This window comes from Pholcus phalangioides, unplaced genomic scaffold (genome assembly GCF_987345545.1).
Source record: "Pholcus phalangioides strain wild (caught in Gottingen) unplaced genomic scaffold, Ppha-v1.0 ptg000014l_1, whole genome shotgun sequence".
Lineage (NCBI taxonomy): Eukaryota > Metazoa > Arthropoda > Arachnida > Araneae > Pholcidae > Pholcus > Pholcus phalangioides.
Window position 1 is genome coordinate 24,944,805 of NW_028301607.1, and position 16,791 is coordinate 24,961,595.

The following is a 16,791-nucleotide window of genomic DNA, read 5'->3' on the forward strand; positions in this document are numbered from 1 at the left end:
AACAACACATGATACAGCACAGACAGAAAATAGAAAAGAACTTGACTAGTTTCCAGAGCAAAGAAGCTGGAGAGGAAGGTTTCTTTTAATAGCTATCGCAGAGCAGCGTAAGAGGCGATGAGTGGCCAACTGTTATCATTTTTTAATATGTTTTTGTGGATTTAATAATATCAGTCTGCCGTTATTTTTTGTTTTTATGTGTTTATAGGTGAGATAAATGTACTTGAATTTTTTCAGAACGACACAATCAGACCTTTCCTTGTCAGTTTGAAAGAAATCGCCTGGGGACTGGACTGATTCTATTTTTCATATTGTCGCTCAATGAATTCAGTATGGAGGTCCCCTCCCATGGAAAGTCTGGTCAAGAGCCTGCAAAATATCTTGGCCTTGGGGTTCTGCTTACCCTAACATCTGAGCGGTCGTGCGGGCATCATGGGGTTGAACCCATTGGGGTGGACTCACATCTGAAATTTCCGGGTTTGATCCCCTCAGGCAGCATGATGATAGTCGGCAGATGGTTTTCTTGGGGTTTCTCAACTTCGAGTGCAAATGAGAGTCAGGCTTCCTTTTTAAAAAAATGTTGCTACTGATCTCACGGCACTTAAATTGCATGCATAAATGAGAATTTCATTCATTGCCACTTTTGTCTTTAAAAGAAAGGTGGCACAACACATGTGAGGATGAAACTTACATAAATGTGCAGTCAGGTTCTGTAATAATTTACATAGTCACCTGCTCAGATGCAAAATGGTATGAAATTGCCTCAGCGGTAATCTTTGTATGTTTAGTAATTAAGCCTTAACGTTTGTCTTCCAAACTCAATGTGAGACTTAGGTACATATTGGCATTTAAAAATTTCTCCATGTGTGAATACTAGCTATAAAAAAAACACTTGGCTCCTAAAATATTTGGTTGGTGCCTCAATTTTTTTTTTTAAGTTCGTCAAGCCCTGGATGAACTACATCATGCAAGTCAGACGGTTCTATTCTTTTCTTTGAGGCAAAACGATTAGGCATTGAGAATCGCAACTAGGTTCTCTTTTCTAGAATTAGAAGTCATGTTTGACTTCTAATTCTAGAAAAGAGAACCGTCCCTTATAACATGATTTGATGTAGCCCAGTCTTATCTGATGATTCGAGAACTAATGTTTTAATGAAGCGATAGAAATAATTTTTTTAAAGCTCTTTTTGAAGACAAAATCTTTGCATAGATTTCGGTGTGGAATATCAGTGTTTGTAAAAAACAAATTAACGAGCACATTCTTGTAAACTGAATGTCATACTCATTTGTGAAAAATTATAATGGAAATCATTCTGCTCAATCTGATTCTAGAGTAGTTTGGTCACATGTTCGGAAAAAAAGAATTTGAATGGAAAACTCTCTAGTATATGTTGGAACTGATATTTTTCTCCTCTCAATCTCCCTCTCCCATTCTTTGCTAAGGCGTTCCCAAAATTTCATAGCTTTCTGATGTGTAGTGAAGGCTGTAGACAGCTGAGAACATACCTGATTTAATGATTGATACCCTGAATACATCGGAACAAGTTCAGAATCCCTTATTGTATATGATGAACCATGCATATTGGTATGAATATGTGTTTGAAACTTATTTTTTTCCTCTGTATGTCTTTGCAGATATTCGTCAGCAATTGAATGAGCAGTTGAAATGTCTGGACGTTCGGGTGGACACACAGGTCAGCCTAGTGGCGGAAATTCAGGATTACTTCAGGCGCAGGGCGGAAGTGGAGCTGGAGTACTCCCGGTCACTCGAGAAACTTGCGAAATCGCTCATGCTCAGACACAAAGCTGAGAAACAAAAGTAAGAGGGTGAACTTGAATAATATACCTACTGAGAGTGTATTCGGGAAGTCACAGAAAATTGAAAGCAGAATATTTATTGTAGGACACTATAATTTTCACAGAAAAAAAAGCCAAATAGTTACATTTTTAGTCCGCAGGTGGCTATTTGACTGAGTGAGTACACAAACTTGAAGTTCAAGCAAGTTATAAAGCGGATTCTGCTTATAAAGTTTCTACTTAGTACAAGATATTTCATGGTTCCAACTCTTACTGATACTCAGATTTTCCTTTTGAAGCGTTTTCCCGCTTACTATGTTTTTATGACAGTTTTTTTAAAAAGGTTGTGAGCCGAATTGACTGTGTGTGGTAGACTTTCTAAAGTGAAAATTGGCTGCTACAAAACTTTTCCTACCCTGTGCAGCTGTACATGTTGCACCTTTTAGTATTGAAGACAAGCCAAGTGGCGTGGTGGTAAGATACTCGTCTGCCATGTGAAGGTTGCCGTTAGTTCCATGATTCGATCCAAGAGAAGAATATTCAGGATGATCAGCGAATAAGCCCTTATTTCAAAATTAAATATCTCTACAAAAAAGATCAATAGAATTATGCGGTAAACGGTACGTTTATTAGCAAAACTGTAAGAATGTTGTACAGAAATTTTGAAAATTTAGTTGTTTTTTTTTTAATTTCCTAAAATTTAAAAAAAAACAACAAAAAAACTGAAGATTTTGGGGTTCCGAAAATCCTCATTTGTGTGAAGAGAAACCACTGTATTCGCCTAAAGTTATTGCATGGGCTGCGGTATGCGCCATGTGTGCTGACAAATTGTTCCGAAATTGTAATGTAACGTTCAGTAGTAATCGTTTCTCGCACGAAGAAGGGGCCGATAATGCCTCTGGCGCAAACCGCAGCCCATGCAGTAACTTTAGGCCAATGCAATGGTTTCTCTTCACACAAATGAGGATTTTCGGAACCCCAAAATCTCCAGTTTTTTTTTTTAATTTTAAAAAATTAAAAAAAAAACTAAATTTTCGAAATTTCTGTACATCATTCTTACAGTTTTGCTAATAAACGCACCGTTTAACGCATAATTCTATTGATCTTTGTTGTAGAGATATTTAATTTTGAAATAAGGGCTTATTCGCTGATCACCCTGTAGATAATAAGATATATATTTTCCCTTATAAGCTTGAGGTAACCACTGATAGATGATGCTTTCGTTTCCAACCCAACTCATTAACGCAGTAAATTGTAACTCAATGCAGTGAATTGTGTATAGCGAGATATGGTCAAAGTCAGTGTGTGTGTGGTGAATTAGAAGTGTTAAAGACAAGTGGCAGCACCACTAGAACACAGAACGGCTGCTGTGGTGGTTAGCTGAAGTTGGTTTTCTGTGGTTCCCAACTTTGAGGTGCAAATGAAAGCAGATATCCCCAATAAAAAGTCTCACTGTAGAGAGCAACAGGCCTTCAACAGTAAAATCATGAAACATTACACTTCACTCATAGTTTGAAAAACGTGGTAGATGGCAGCACTATAGCAAGCATTGCACAGAAACAAGCTTCACATCAGATTCATAACACAGACACGCACATTTGAACATGTATAAATCCATTAGAAGTTTGAGGAAGTGCAGAGGAATATGGATGAGGTATATGTGTGGTGTAGTAGTAGAACACAAAACATGCATAATTCTTACAACATGAATACAATAAAACAGTGGTTCTTAAAGTGGGCATCGCCAACCTTTGCTAGAGATGAAGCTGTGAGGTGTCAGTATTAATGTGTACATGTTCATTGCATTTCAGTGGCTCTTTATTAGACTATTTGCGGGGGGGGGGGCACAGGCATTGACTAGGGCAAAAGAAAGTTGATAAAAGTTTGAGAACCACTGTATTAGGGCCACACTCTTACTCACATGCACCACATTCTCAATCATTAGAAATTCCTCTGAGAAATGTGTGCAATGTTCATATACCCCTTAAGTAGTGTGTGTTTACATGCTTACTACTGCTTCATGGTCATACTTGTTAATAAAAGGTTACATGAATTACATTAACCAATTTGTGCCCATCATAGGCGGAGATAGACTTGGAAGTCTGGGGGGCATGGCCATTATTGCTGGGGGGGGGGGCAAGATGATGCTGTTGTCAATTCATATGTTGTCAAATATATGCATTAGATCAGTTGACTTCACCTTTGATGCTGGGGGGCAATGCGCCCCACATTCCCCCCCCCCCCCCCATATCTCCGCCCATGAGTATTTTCTGAAAAAGTTTGTAACACATGTTTTCGTGTTAAGCTGTACGCAAATAAGTACGGTGGGTATAAATTGGTTAATTTAAAATATTTTTTTGTTTTTTCCATCCCTTTGAAGGAGGGAACAATGGCACCTGTTCTCGTCGTATGCCTGCTGGCAGCACTTGGTATCCTCTACAAGGCGCCAGAGTCGTGACCATGCTGTGATCAGTGAGATTTATGCCAACAGTATCATCAATCGCATGTCTTGCATCATGGAGGACGTGCAGAGAATTTATAAGAGGGTATATGTTTTTCCTTCGATACTATGGAAAATGTGGTATTGAAATGTCTTGCTTGTTTTATTATGATGCTTAATTTTTCTTTTCTCCTTTGGTACAGTGTCGGGAAATAGGCATTGAAATCCACGAAGAGCTTCTGAAAGTTTTGCACGAATTGCACGTGGTATGGGCGATATTGTTTGTATATTCTATCTGTAATATTAGTCATAGGAAATAATTTGATTGGAAACAACTTTCAAGATTTTTTTTAAATAATAGTTTTGTTGTGAAACTTCGATTCACTTTCTTTATTTTCAGACCATGAAAACATACCATACTTACCACACAGAAGAAAAACAGGCCGAGGGTAAGCTTAGATATGTCGAAGCCCAAAAGACAAAACTCGAACAATCTATACCAAAGGAAAAGCTTGAAAGGTCCAAAAAGTTTCGTGTGATCGAAAAAGAAGTTCAGAAGGTATGGTTTGCTAGGATACTTCGTGTTAAATGCTACATTTTTTTTACTAATTGGGACTTGAAATTTTCATTTGTAAGTTGGTGAGACATTCAAAGACATGGCTGGCATATTCAGGACTAGTCCCGGTTCGGGCGTAAAATTTTCCTCCCCAGCCCAGCATGACCCAACCCACATGGGTAAAGGGCTTACATCCCAGAAGGGACAGAGCCCGGGTCATGTCTAGTCTTAACTGACGACTAGTTTGTAATAATGTTTCAGTTTATGAAATTGAGGATGACCATATTTACAATATTGGTTGTGTGTACTGAACTGCAACCGTTCGTTGTGGCCCTTACTGTGTCAACAGTTGAAGACGCCTGTTCTATTACATCCAAAACATGCTCTGTAGTCTGGCCACAGAAAAATAGGGAATGTGCCCAGGGCTCCAAAATTAGTTGCTTTTTTATATTATGGGCATGTTATCATCATCATAGGTGAAAAGACGGTAGGTGGAAATTCCCTGCCCCCAATTATACTCACCCTCAGTGATTCGCCTCTCATTCATTTGTTTGGAAAGTTTTATTTCCTGAATTCATTAATTCATCTTCACGTGTTTGTCTGAACCTTTCTATTCCTGTTTATTTATTTCTCTCTCAATTATTTTTCTAGCGCCGTTCCAAGTACAATGATGCTAAGCTGAAAGCACTAAAGGCAAGGAACGACTACTTACTCTGTATGGATGCCGCTAATGCTGCTGTGCACAGATATTTCGTGGATGACCTATCTGATACCATAGATGTGAGTTTCATTTATTGCACACATTTTAAAAGTTTTTAGAATTTGAACGCCATTTTAAGAAGAAATTTATTGAGGAAATTTTATATATTTTATTACATGCCGTTTTTTTCCCCTCCTCCCCGATTCCAGTGCATGGATTTCGGTTTCCACACATCAGTAGCACAATCGTTCATGGTATCCATAAGTGCTGAAGAGTGCCTCAAGAAGTCTCAGCAGTCAATAATCGATGGCATGAACAAATGCATAACTAACTTGGATTCCCGCGTGGACAAACAGCGATTTCTGGAGTATAACAACTCTGCTTTCATGGTGCCAAAGAAGTTTGAATTCCAGCCGCACAAAAATGACGAAGTAATTCCTGAGTATTGATAAATTTGCTGACACAATTTTTGCTAATATCTGTGTTTTTTCTTTAATCAAGAATTTCTGAAATGTGTAATTTTCATGTAAATATTGCAGATGACGCAAGTAGCTGTCGAGAAGCCAATTCAGGATGACCTAGAACAACGTTTCGAATTATTGGCAACCCGCTTGTCATCCTTGAGGACAGAAAGTGAAGAAGTAAGTGTTATTGCCAAAAGTAATAACTAAATAAAATAATAATTAAGGTAAATGAATAAGATAATTTTTTCCATTTTATCAGTTGTCCTCAAACAACAAAAACAGTTTGCATTTCTTATGTTTGATTGTTATAGTGTTTGGATAATTAAATCATATTTTTTGTTAGATATGGAAGACTCTAGAGACGGCAGAGAAGACATTATTAAATATGCTGAGCACTAAAGATTACGATGTCTCCCCCATGTTTGATGAGGAAAATGGCAACAAGAACAACATGAAACAGCCAGAGACTCTCACTCTCAAGCGCAGAGCAGACAAACAAGAGACGGAAGACTTTTACTTGAATGTGAGTTGCTTCACGTGTATGTTCACTTACATTGTATGCATTCTGGTGAAGTTGAAGGAAAAAGTGTTTCTGAGGATTGAAATTTCCTCCCGACAGCAAGTAATAGATAGTTCATTATTTTTTGCAGAAATTTTCCGAGTATACCATGACAAACAACATGATCGCCAGGCTTCAAGCAAAAGCAGATCTTATAGAGAAAGCATTGGGCCTTGAGAAAGGAGAAAAATGTTCTCTGTCTGTGGGTTCATCTCCTGCTATGTTTCGACCGCATAATTTGCCTCAGAGGGTGAAGAAAAAACGAATTGGTCGCACTCCTCAAGTCGGGCAACCTAAGCTATTTGGTGGGAGCCTTGAAGAGTACCTTGAGGTATTTTCATATTACAGTTTTGGTCTTTTTTAAATCATCATATACTTGGACTATGTGCAACTATCATTAATGATCCATTATATACTGGTGTATGTTTGGTTGTTATGACTGAACCTGGAAGACACCAAATACATTTCACCTTGCATCCCCTTATGGAGATATTGAGTATATATATATCCACACAGGGATGGATGTGTTGGGAAAAGAGGGGGGAAGCTCTCACTCTTTTAGTTAACAGTGTATGATTAGTTCTAGTTAATAATCTATTAATCGTTTAGCAATAGTTGGCAAAGAAATCAAAAATTTTGTGTAATTGTCTTTGTCTTGTTCTATGCGGTGAGTATTGTGCTCCAGAGTAAAATGGTTGCTCTGTTCACCAAACACCAACTCTGGTCATATCACTATATTGCAATTTACTGACATCAATGAGATAGGTTGGAAATGAAGGAAGGCGCTGTATATCGGTGGTGGTCGCGTCAAGCTCATTAGGGGAAATATCTTAACTATATCCTCCCTCAGATTCAAACCTAGGACTGTGACAGCAACCTTCATGGTGGTAGACAAGCATCTTACCACACCCGAGTGGCGCGAGGGAAGTGCCACTCGGGCGCTTGCTCTGTCCACTGTCTCCAGATCTGGTTCGGGGGGGGGGGGGGTAATTTCATATCTGTTGTTATGACTAAAATCATGCTGATATTATTAGCAATTCCACTTAAGTGAACTGGGATTTTATAGCATTTTATGCTTGATTTTATTTACTTAACTGGTCAACTTACCTGATGCTGACCAAGTTTTCTTCAATTACTGGCAGCATTAAAGAAGTGACAAGCCATTGTAAATGCATATGCATGTCTAAAATGCATTGCTAGGGAAACACTGTAACCAAAGTAAGCATTCCGAAAATGGTTGTTGTGGCCCAGGAACCATTCTTGCCTGACAGTTTTTCGCCCATTTTGGGCATTTGCCTTGCTCTGAGAAACTTTTAAAGTAACCTATCATTCAATCCGGGCCCTGTTTGGCATGTATGCAAAATTTGGTGATTTGGTGACAGTGAATTTAAAATTGTAGATTTGTATAGAGAACATACGCAGACACACAATATCAATTATATATATATGGATGTTTTACTCAGTTTCCATCGTTTCCTTTTAATTTTATTTTTCACTTTATTCAGATTTAATTTTATTCAAATATCCTCTTCTGTAGGCAACCAACCAGGAGATACCTCTAATTATAAGGAGCTGTATTCGCATAATAAACCTTTATGGTAATATTATACTATAATTTTTTTGAAATCATTTTTCATTAGTTTTAGAACGTCAGTTCTCTGTCACATATCAGACTACGCTCTTGTGTAAAAAGAAATGTCAATTTTTTTTCCAGGCCTCCACCACCAAGGTATATTTAGAGTGTCAGGATCTCAAGTAGAAATCAATAATTTCAGAGAAGCATTCGAAAGAGGTAATTTCTTGTATTTTTTTCAAATTTACACCAACTTCTTGGTGCTATTATTTAAAAAACTTACAAACGGGACCGCAACCAAGAGGAAGGGAGGGAGGCAAGTCTCACAATAAAACATCACATAAATGAGGAGTGCATTCTAGCATCTGCAGACTGAACAGTAGTACTTGTGGTCGTGCTTGCAAATGGAATTCAAAATTTCCTTTTCTGGTTATTTAAACGTGCAGGCCTGTGACAGCCCGACTAACATGCTAACCATTTGACTCTGTTGCATGCCATTCTGAATTGCATATCATGAGGGAGTAACCCTCATTGCATCACACCCCATTCTAATGCTCATTGGGATATTTCTTGTATTCTAATAGAACCAATCAAGATAATATTGAGGACTGGAGGGGTCTGCCATCCCTTCTGAAAAGTTTGAAAATGATATATATATGTTACGGTGAATGTTATAAATCTGGTTATTATGCATAATCTCTGAACACGGATAAGTTTGATAAATTTCCCCAAATATATTATCACTTTTATCAACAATTATGCATAGTAAATTTAATGCATTGGTAAATTTAATAATTATTAAAATAATCATCATTTTTACTGGTGATTATTAATATCCAAGTGTACATCACGTTGTTGGGGAACATAATGTATCGTAATATATGATATACTCTGTGATAATTTATGCATGCATTGTATCATTATATTGGGGTACAATCTCAAAATTTATTATATCCGGGTCTGACTATATTCATCACACATACTAGACTCATTTGGAATTTTTTCATATTTATCAAATTCACCACTTACACTTAGAGTATTATGCATAATTACAGATAAATTTTGAGTAATCAAATTTACAACTTGGCTATTGTCAATAATCTCCGGTGAAAGTGATAATTTTTTTAGTATCTATCAAATTTTCACTAGTGACTTGGGTATTATGCATATTTTCTGGTAAACAGTGATCACAGATGAAATTTATCAAAATTACCAAGATGATTGGTAAGTATGCATAATAACCAATTTATCACATTTACCATAACATATATATATGGAGTCACATGTCATTATCTATTGTACTCTCAGTTCTGTCCCCCTTCCAAAAAAATGTTCAGCTACAGCTCTATAACCAATGTTGAAACGTAACATTATAACTTAGATAATGTCATTGATGAAATTTGCACTTTAATTATATCATATTTTTTCTTCATAGCTTGACATGCATGATAACGAGGGGGGGGGGGCCTACCATATAAAGCACTGTTTCTCAAGTCAAAGTGTGTGTCGCAGCCCATAGGGGCAGCACCAATCTTTGTCAGGGGCACCATGGCAAGTTGTTGATGTGTGCCTTTTCAGTGCTATGAGGTGGCTGTTTTTGATATTGTTCTGAGAAGCTGTAGATAAATAGTGAATAAGCTGCAGGTGGTGAAAGTTTGTGAACTATTGAAATTAAGGGTAAAAAAATGACGAAATTGAATGTCATAATTCCCCCTTCCCCCGCCAATTTGGGTATTCAAGCGTATCCGTTTTTACAGATATGCGTATAATGTTTCACAATGTTAAACTTAGCATTTGTATATCTCCATAGGTGATGATCCTTTAGCGGAAGTCACTGATGCGAGTGACATAAACTCTGTCGGTGGTGTTCTGAAGCTGTATTTACGAGAACTCAGAGAACCACTTTTTCCCATTTTTTATTTCGATCAGTTGGTAGACATATCTCGTAAGTGATATTTCTCGTTTTTACTAAAACTATGTTATTAAAGCTTTTCCATCTCATTTCATCTTGAATTCCATACATACTGAAATGGTGTTCAGTTGTCTCAACCATATTGAACAGCTTTATATTAATGGTTCGAATGTTATTGTTTTCCAGAAGTCGAATCCAAGCATGAATTCATCTTAAAAGTAAAAGATGTCATCAACAATTTGCCTCGACCCGTGGTGGTTGTTCTACGTTACTTATTTGCTTTTCTCAATCAGTAAGTTACCTTACCTTTACATTACAGTACATTATATTACAAATATTATATAGACTTTTTTTGTGACAGAAATATTAATGTTGCCAAATTTTCTTTTAATTAGTTTGTCGGAATTCAGCGATGAGAATATGATGGATCCATACAACTTGGCGATTTGCTTTGGCCCGACGCTTTTACCCATTCCAGAAGATAAAGACCAAGTGCAGTACCAGAACCTTGTGAATGAGCTTGTGAAAAACATCATAATATACCAAGAGGAAATATATCCTGCTGATGATGGTGGCATCATCTACGAGAAATATATAAGTGCCAATATACCAGATGAAAAGTAAGTGCCTCGACAGTATATGGCATCTGTTTACAAATACACATTGGTTGTTCATACTTGAAATATTGGACTAATGCTGCCTTCTTGTACGAATTCTTCCGAAAATTATATATTTTTGATATTTTAATGTATATACATCCCATTTTAAATTGAAGCAGGGGGTGGTTCTGTGGGTTTTTCCCTCATATTTTTACAAGGTTTGTGTATAGTTTAGTAGCAGTAATATATGCTACTAAACCATACATGTGCGGCAGATGTTGGCGTCAGTTGTGATCGCATTTTAAGGATCAGATTCAAAACCTGCAAGTTGATTAATTTGTTTTTCCTGTTTCTTCAAGGTGTTGCTTCATTCACGGCGTGAATGGGAGCGGATCTCTCCACAGAGAGCAATCAGGCCTACAAGTTAAAATTTTCTCACATTACAAATGGGCAAAATGAACTGCAAAGTTGTTTACTTTTAAAATCAGAAGACAGATAGCAGCACTCCTTGAACACATAGCAGGCATTCCTTGGAAACAGACTTCACAAAGAATTTTTACGAGGTGCATGTGCGATTTAGTAGTTAGTCTCTTCGCAGAGAGCAGGCAGACCTTCAGCACAGTACTTACATAACATGAAAATTCAATCATTTGTTGTCTCCACTTCAAAATATGTATGGCAGATGGCAGCACCAGCATGTATACAAAACGAGCATGACTATGACAACATAAATAAGTAAAAACCACACGTATTCGCACACAACATGCTCTTGCATGGGCGATTCATTAGAAATTCTGTTGAGGAATGTGTACGATACATGTACAAGGGTGGGGGGGTCATAAAATAACTGTCAATATACAAGCCCCTAGCGGCCACAAAAATCATGTTGGTGTATTATCACTTGGGGAGATCTTCTTTCTTTGTGTCCTGCACCCATATTTATTATGCTGCAGGTAAATACATTACTGCATACTATTGCAGCACCATTTATGTTTTTTTATCATTTTGCAGTGCATAAAAGTGGATGTTGCCATTCAAATTTTTTAAACTTTTTCTATTGTAACCATAACCACAAAAGCAGTTTTTTTCTTTCTCCCCCCCCCCCCCCACATCCTCAAGTGTACACTTTAAAACACCTAGCGTATGTCTTGAATTTCATCCAAATTTCTTAATTTTTGCGGCCGCTAGGGACTTGTATATCAGCCATGTTATTATATGACCACCCTGTATGGTCTAGTAGTAGTAGGTAGCACAAATCAAAAATGGTGTCAAACAGGTTCCACTTTGTAAAGGATTGTGATCGTTGTACCTCATTCGTGTCCAAGGGTCAACCAAGGCTGTCTTGTTTGGCTGGAGAGATAAAGAGGCATATCACACGTGTGAATTCATTGAGGGTAATCAAAACATGTTTATACCAGGGCTTGACAAATTTTAAAATAATTTAGGTGCTGGCTAAATTTCCTAGGAGTCAAACGCATTTTTATTCTGAGGAAAACGGTCCAAAACAATTTTCCCAGGATTTAATGCAACTTTTCCATGTCGTAAGACAAATGGACATAATATATATTTCCAAAAGTTTTGTGCTGTCCTCTGACTGCAATTTATTAATCATGCATAGATATCTATAATAGGTGCCAATACCGATTCTTTAGTTATCATGGTGACATGATATTTACCAAGTCCTGGTCTATGCACACAATTAATGGTATTCCGTTGAATTGTGCCTTTCAAATAATGATACATGATAAATGATACAAATAATGATTTTGATTTATAACTCAGCATTTTTATTTACAGCGATGTAGGAGATTCTCCGCCAGAACCCGTATCAGATCTCGCAGAGGACTCTGAAATGGATTTGGCCCAGAGTGAAGATGGTGAGTCTTGTGAATTTGAATATATTTAGGAAAGCTCTTTAAAAGCAGTATAGTGGTAATTTAGTTGTCTGATAGTTATCTACGATTTGTTGCTAGTTTCTGTGGATCAAAACGAATCACAAATCATGCATTGCATGGTGAAGTTTTTGTTTACAAATTGTGGCAATTAAGGGTGATTGTTTTCTTCGTTGAATCGATAATTTGATTTTATTTATCATGTGTTGTGAAAACTAGTGCATGTGTATGATGCATGATGTTAAAAAGTTTTGCTAACTTCTGTTGCGTGTGTAGTAATTTAGCTATATGTACGACTTTGCAGATGCTGTATTTCCTGATCAAGAGCTTGATCCCAATTTATTTGGCAGTACGTTTTTTATTTTTAATTACTTTCTTATGTTAATTTATGCATGATTTTTTTTCGTTTTGTTTTCTTTGATCTAAAAAAATTGTTCAATAAATTTACAATCCCCCCCCCTTTAATTACAAAAATCCTCTAACATTATGGGTCTTTAGAAATTTTCCAAATCAATGTTTATAGCAATTAAATTCCTGGGCACCAAAAGATCCTGTCCATGCTCTTGTACCGAGACCATCCTAACTAGGGCTGGACTTAGGTAGGTGCGAAAGGTGCATTCGCAATGGGCTGTAAAATGGAATAAAAGGTTCTCTATTGAGTTACGTCGAGTAATATTTTTTCATTCTTGATAAAGCAATAGCTTAAAATTCTTTCCAAGATGGAACCAACAGACTTACTTTTTTGGTGCACTGGACACTAAATTCCCCCTTATTAAAGTATTTAAAACTACACTGGGTAGATGCATGCGTGGTCTGGCAAAGTGTTAATTTGCTGCTCTGGATAGTGGTAGTCTAGCCCAGACAACCCTTCTATTGTGGTGCCATACCGAAAGATATTTTAGACATGGCCTCCTAGGCTGTGCTCTTTGGTGCACACTCCTCAGGACAGATTTGTCACGCCCCCCCCCCCTCCAGCGAGATTATAGAAAAAAAAGAATCATTCCAAGCTGGAGCTCTGTCATACCCACCCTTGCGGAGCCATGAATGCAGAGCAGTGGTTCTTCACCTTCAAGTACGTAGGGCCACACAAGTTTTCTCGCCTGGTGCTGCTGCAAGAATTTATTGTCAAATGTAGTCATTTTTGGGTTCTAGTGTAAATCTGGTAATTGTACATGCACCTCGTACACATTCCTCTACGAATCGTTACATGTCAGAATGTATTGTGTGAGTATGTATGTATATATATATATATACAGGGTGATTATAAAAAAACTATCCCGACATATGGGCCCCTAACGATCATACGATTCACAGAAACTGAATGAAATTTTGGCATAAGGTATTTTGATGTATGTGCTCAAGAATGATATGGAAAACAACAGTGTCACTCTAACAGTTACGGTTACAGTGAGAAAATTTCGGAAATATCAAATGGCAACACCAAGTTTTTTGTATTGGAATGTGATCTCCATTGTGAAAAACCCTAAATAGCATTCGAACGGCAGCTGTAGCATGAAAATCACTGGCGGTAGATAGGCTAAAAGTGAGGACAACCAATAAAGACAGAGAAGCAGCATAAAATAAAGCATTTTATTGTGTTTCACAAATTTTCCACATGACCTTGTGGAGGACTAATCGGGCTGGGGTCTCAGCCGAAGAAACGGTGTGACGAATGAAACGAACATTAATGCTCTGGTGCACGGCACCAGATTTTTTAGTCCTTTTAAAGTCCTTTTTACTTTTTCCTTGCCTACCTCCAGGGATTTTCGTGCTACAGGTGCCATTCCAACGCTATTTAATGTTTTTCAGTATGGAGATCGCATTCCAATACAAAAAACTTGGTGCTGCCATTTGATATTTTCGAAATTTTCTCACTGTAACCGTAACTGTTAGAGGGACACTGTTGTTTTCCATATCATTCTTGAGCGCATACCTCAAAATACCTTATGCCAAAATTTCATTCAGTTTCTGTGAATGGTATGATAGTTAGGGGCCCATATGTCAGGATAGTTTTTTTATAATCACCCCGTATATATGCATGATCTTAACGTATTTATGTTGTTAGAGTTGTGTTTGTTTTGTATTCTTCCTTGTGGCTGTCATCTGTGTTCCATATTTTGGCATAAAGATGATAAATATGCTTGAACTTTCATGGTATGCGGGCATAACAGGAAAGTTCATATCACATCATCCCTGTTTTGGATATCTTGATATTTTAGGTAAGGCGTAGTCCAACATGACAATATATGCAACACCAGGCATAGTTTCAGGTATAAAATACCTACTATTAATAGGGTTACTAGATGTTTTCCTTTACCACCTGAGCGGTGCAGTGTGCTCATCTTTGACTATGAAGGTTACCCTTAAGGTCTATGGATTTGAATGGCGGCAAAGAACATCAGAAACAAGTTCTTTACCTACCGAGCCTAGGGCAACCTTCGATAGATGGCACCTTCATTTTCCCACCCAACTCCACTAGTTGGAAATTGCTGTGTGGTGATATGACCGGTGTTGGTGAGCAATAAAATAGATGTTATCATTTAGGAGGACATGTCATTCTTTTTGATTTCATTTCAAGTGTCGTCCTACATTTCAGAAAATTCACCTTTTTGTCCTCCTTTTAGGTTCCTGGAATTATTTTTTCCTAATTTGAAATGCATCTCATTCATATGGGTGTTTTTTCACACACGCATTAACCTTTTGAACCCACAAGCTTTTGAAATTCCCAGAATTTTTTTTATATTTGTGGTTTTGTTTTAGTTTGGAAAATTATTGTTGTAGCCACTTTTATTGAACATAGTAGTGGCACCATCTGTTGGGGAAAAGTGACATTTCTGATAGTGTGAATGCAAGCGTCCTCCTTTCTCAGTTTTTTAATCTGGTAACTCTATTAGATATATGTGCACCCCATAAACATTCCACTGGAAAAACCCCCAATGCATTGGTACATATAGGAACTCGTGTTTGAGTATTGCATGGCCCTAACATATTTATGTTTGTGGTTTTGTGTCATACTAGTGCTGCCATCTGGCTTCCATATTTCAAAGTAAAAATGACAAGTTTTCATGTTGTATAAGTATCGTGTTGAATATCTGCCTGCTGTCTGCAAAGAGACGCGACTTTTTCAAATGGGGAAAGTGGCTCACATCTGTGCCTCAATGTTAGAAAATAAGAAACACACACTGCAATCACAAATACCACTATTTAGGGGAACAATATTACTACAGTAGTTAATCAAAGTTTTTGCAAAATGCACAGATACACCACCCATTGCACTAATGTTTCACGGACTGCCGCATCTTTCAAAAAATATCAGGTGTATCTCGAACACATCCTGCTGCCTCAATGATTCTTCCTACCAAGTCTTCTGGTGATGAAACAGGTGTTCAGTCCCTGAGTACGAGCCAGTGAAAGAGTCATTGTCAGCTGGGTGACATGAATAATGGACTTCTAACATATACTGCATAGATTTTTGAAATTTTATCTGAATGCACATTCATGACTAGGGAACCCCAATTTTTTTCCTTGTAACTCAGAATTTGCCCCGGCACAACCAATGTCCTCTGGCGATGAGCTTATATCACATAAGCGGTAGAGCCTGGTCATGCTCAGTCCATCTGTTCTGTGTACTGCATAGTTCAGTATTATAGGGGACAAAAAAGTGTTGTGCAATACTTAAGAAACATGTGCATGTTTGCTATGTGAAAGTGACATTAATGGATAGAAGAAAAAATTGCTTAGATTGTTTTTGGATGGTTCAAGATGGGAACAACTCAGAAAATTGCATTTTTAAGTTATGCTCACCATGAGAATGGTGGAAAAGCGCCTCTAAATACCCTTCCTCTAATGCCCATACTTCAAGCTCTGCTCTCCACTGTAATTTAATTTGTGAGCCTACACTGAGTTCCATACAAAGTCTATCTTTAAAATGCCGATATTTCAAAACGGAATTGAGTTTCTGCCGTCTTGAACCATCCCCTCGATGTCGCTCCATAAATAGAGGTGCATATGTAAATTGCATACCATAAAGGAACCCATAACCGAAACATTGCCATACATCTCTATGCGCCACTGTTTATGACACTACAGAGGAAATATGTGAGTTTTCCTCATTTTTCCTCCTCCGTGTTCTTATACTGCTGCATGCTTCTCCCACCGCAACTACGATCAAGTGAGGGAAAATCATGTATTTCCCCTCGAGCGCTGCCATGAACAGCGCCATCCAGTAATGATGTTTCTGGTCATGGGTTCCTATCCAATTCTGAATCTTTCTTATGTTCTCTGGCCTACTTTTCAAGT

The 16,791-nt window shown here is 37.6% G+C and overlaps 1 protein-coding gene across 6 annotated transcripts in view; it reads left to right on the forward strand.

Annotated features, from left to right (window-relative positions):
- The window catches only part of LOC149078325 (SLIT-ROBO Rho GTPase-activating protein 3-like), a 183,213-nt gene that overhangs the window by 162,609 nt on the left and 3,813 nt on the right, over positions 1–16,791 (forward strand). For 4 of the 6 annotated variants that reach the window (XM_089241976.1, XM_089241977.1, XM_089241975.1 and 1 more), the window contains 16 exons: positions 1,636–1,819; positions 4,178–4,343; positions 4,441–4,503; positions 4,638–4,796; positions 5,445–5,573; positions 5,703–5,924; positions 6,033–6,134; positions 6,301–6,480; positions 6,608–6,847; positions 8,054–8,114; positions 8,231–8,308; positions 9,900–10,034; positions 10,188–10,293; positions 10,397–10,621; positions 12,398–12,477; positions 12,797–12,841. In XM_089241976.1, the coding sequence (XP_089098102.1) occupies positions 1,636–1,819; positions 4,178–4,343; positions 4,441–4,503; positions 4,638–4,796; positions 5,445–5,573; positions 5,703–5,924; positions 6,033–6,134; positions 6,301–6,480; positions 6,608–6,847; positions 8,054–8,114; positions 8,231–8,308; positions 9,900–10,034; positions 10,188–10,293; positions 10,397–10,621; positions 12,398–12,477; positions 12,797–12,841 (2,175 nt within the window). The remainder of the gene's footprint in view (positions 1–1,635; positions 1,820–4,177; positions 4,344–4,440; positions 4,504–4,637; positions 4,797–5,444; positions 5,574–5,702; positions 5,925–6,032; positions 6,135–6,300; positions 6,481–6,607; positions 6,848–8,053; positions 8,115–8,230; positions 8,309–9,899; positions 10,035–10,187; positions 10,294–10,396; positions 10,622–12,397; positions 12,478–12,796; positions 12,842–16,791) is intronic. The other 2 variants (XM_089241980.1, XM_089241979.1) reach the window with 1 other exon arrangement.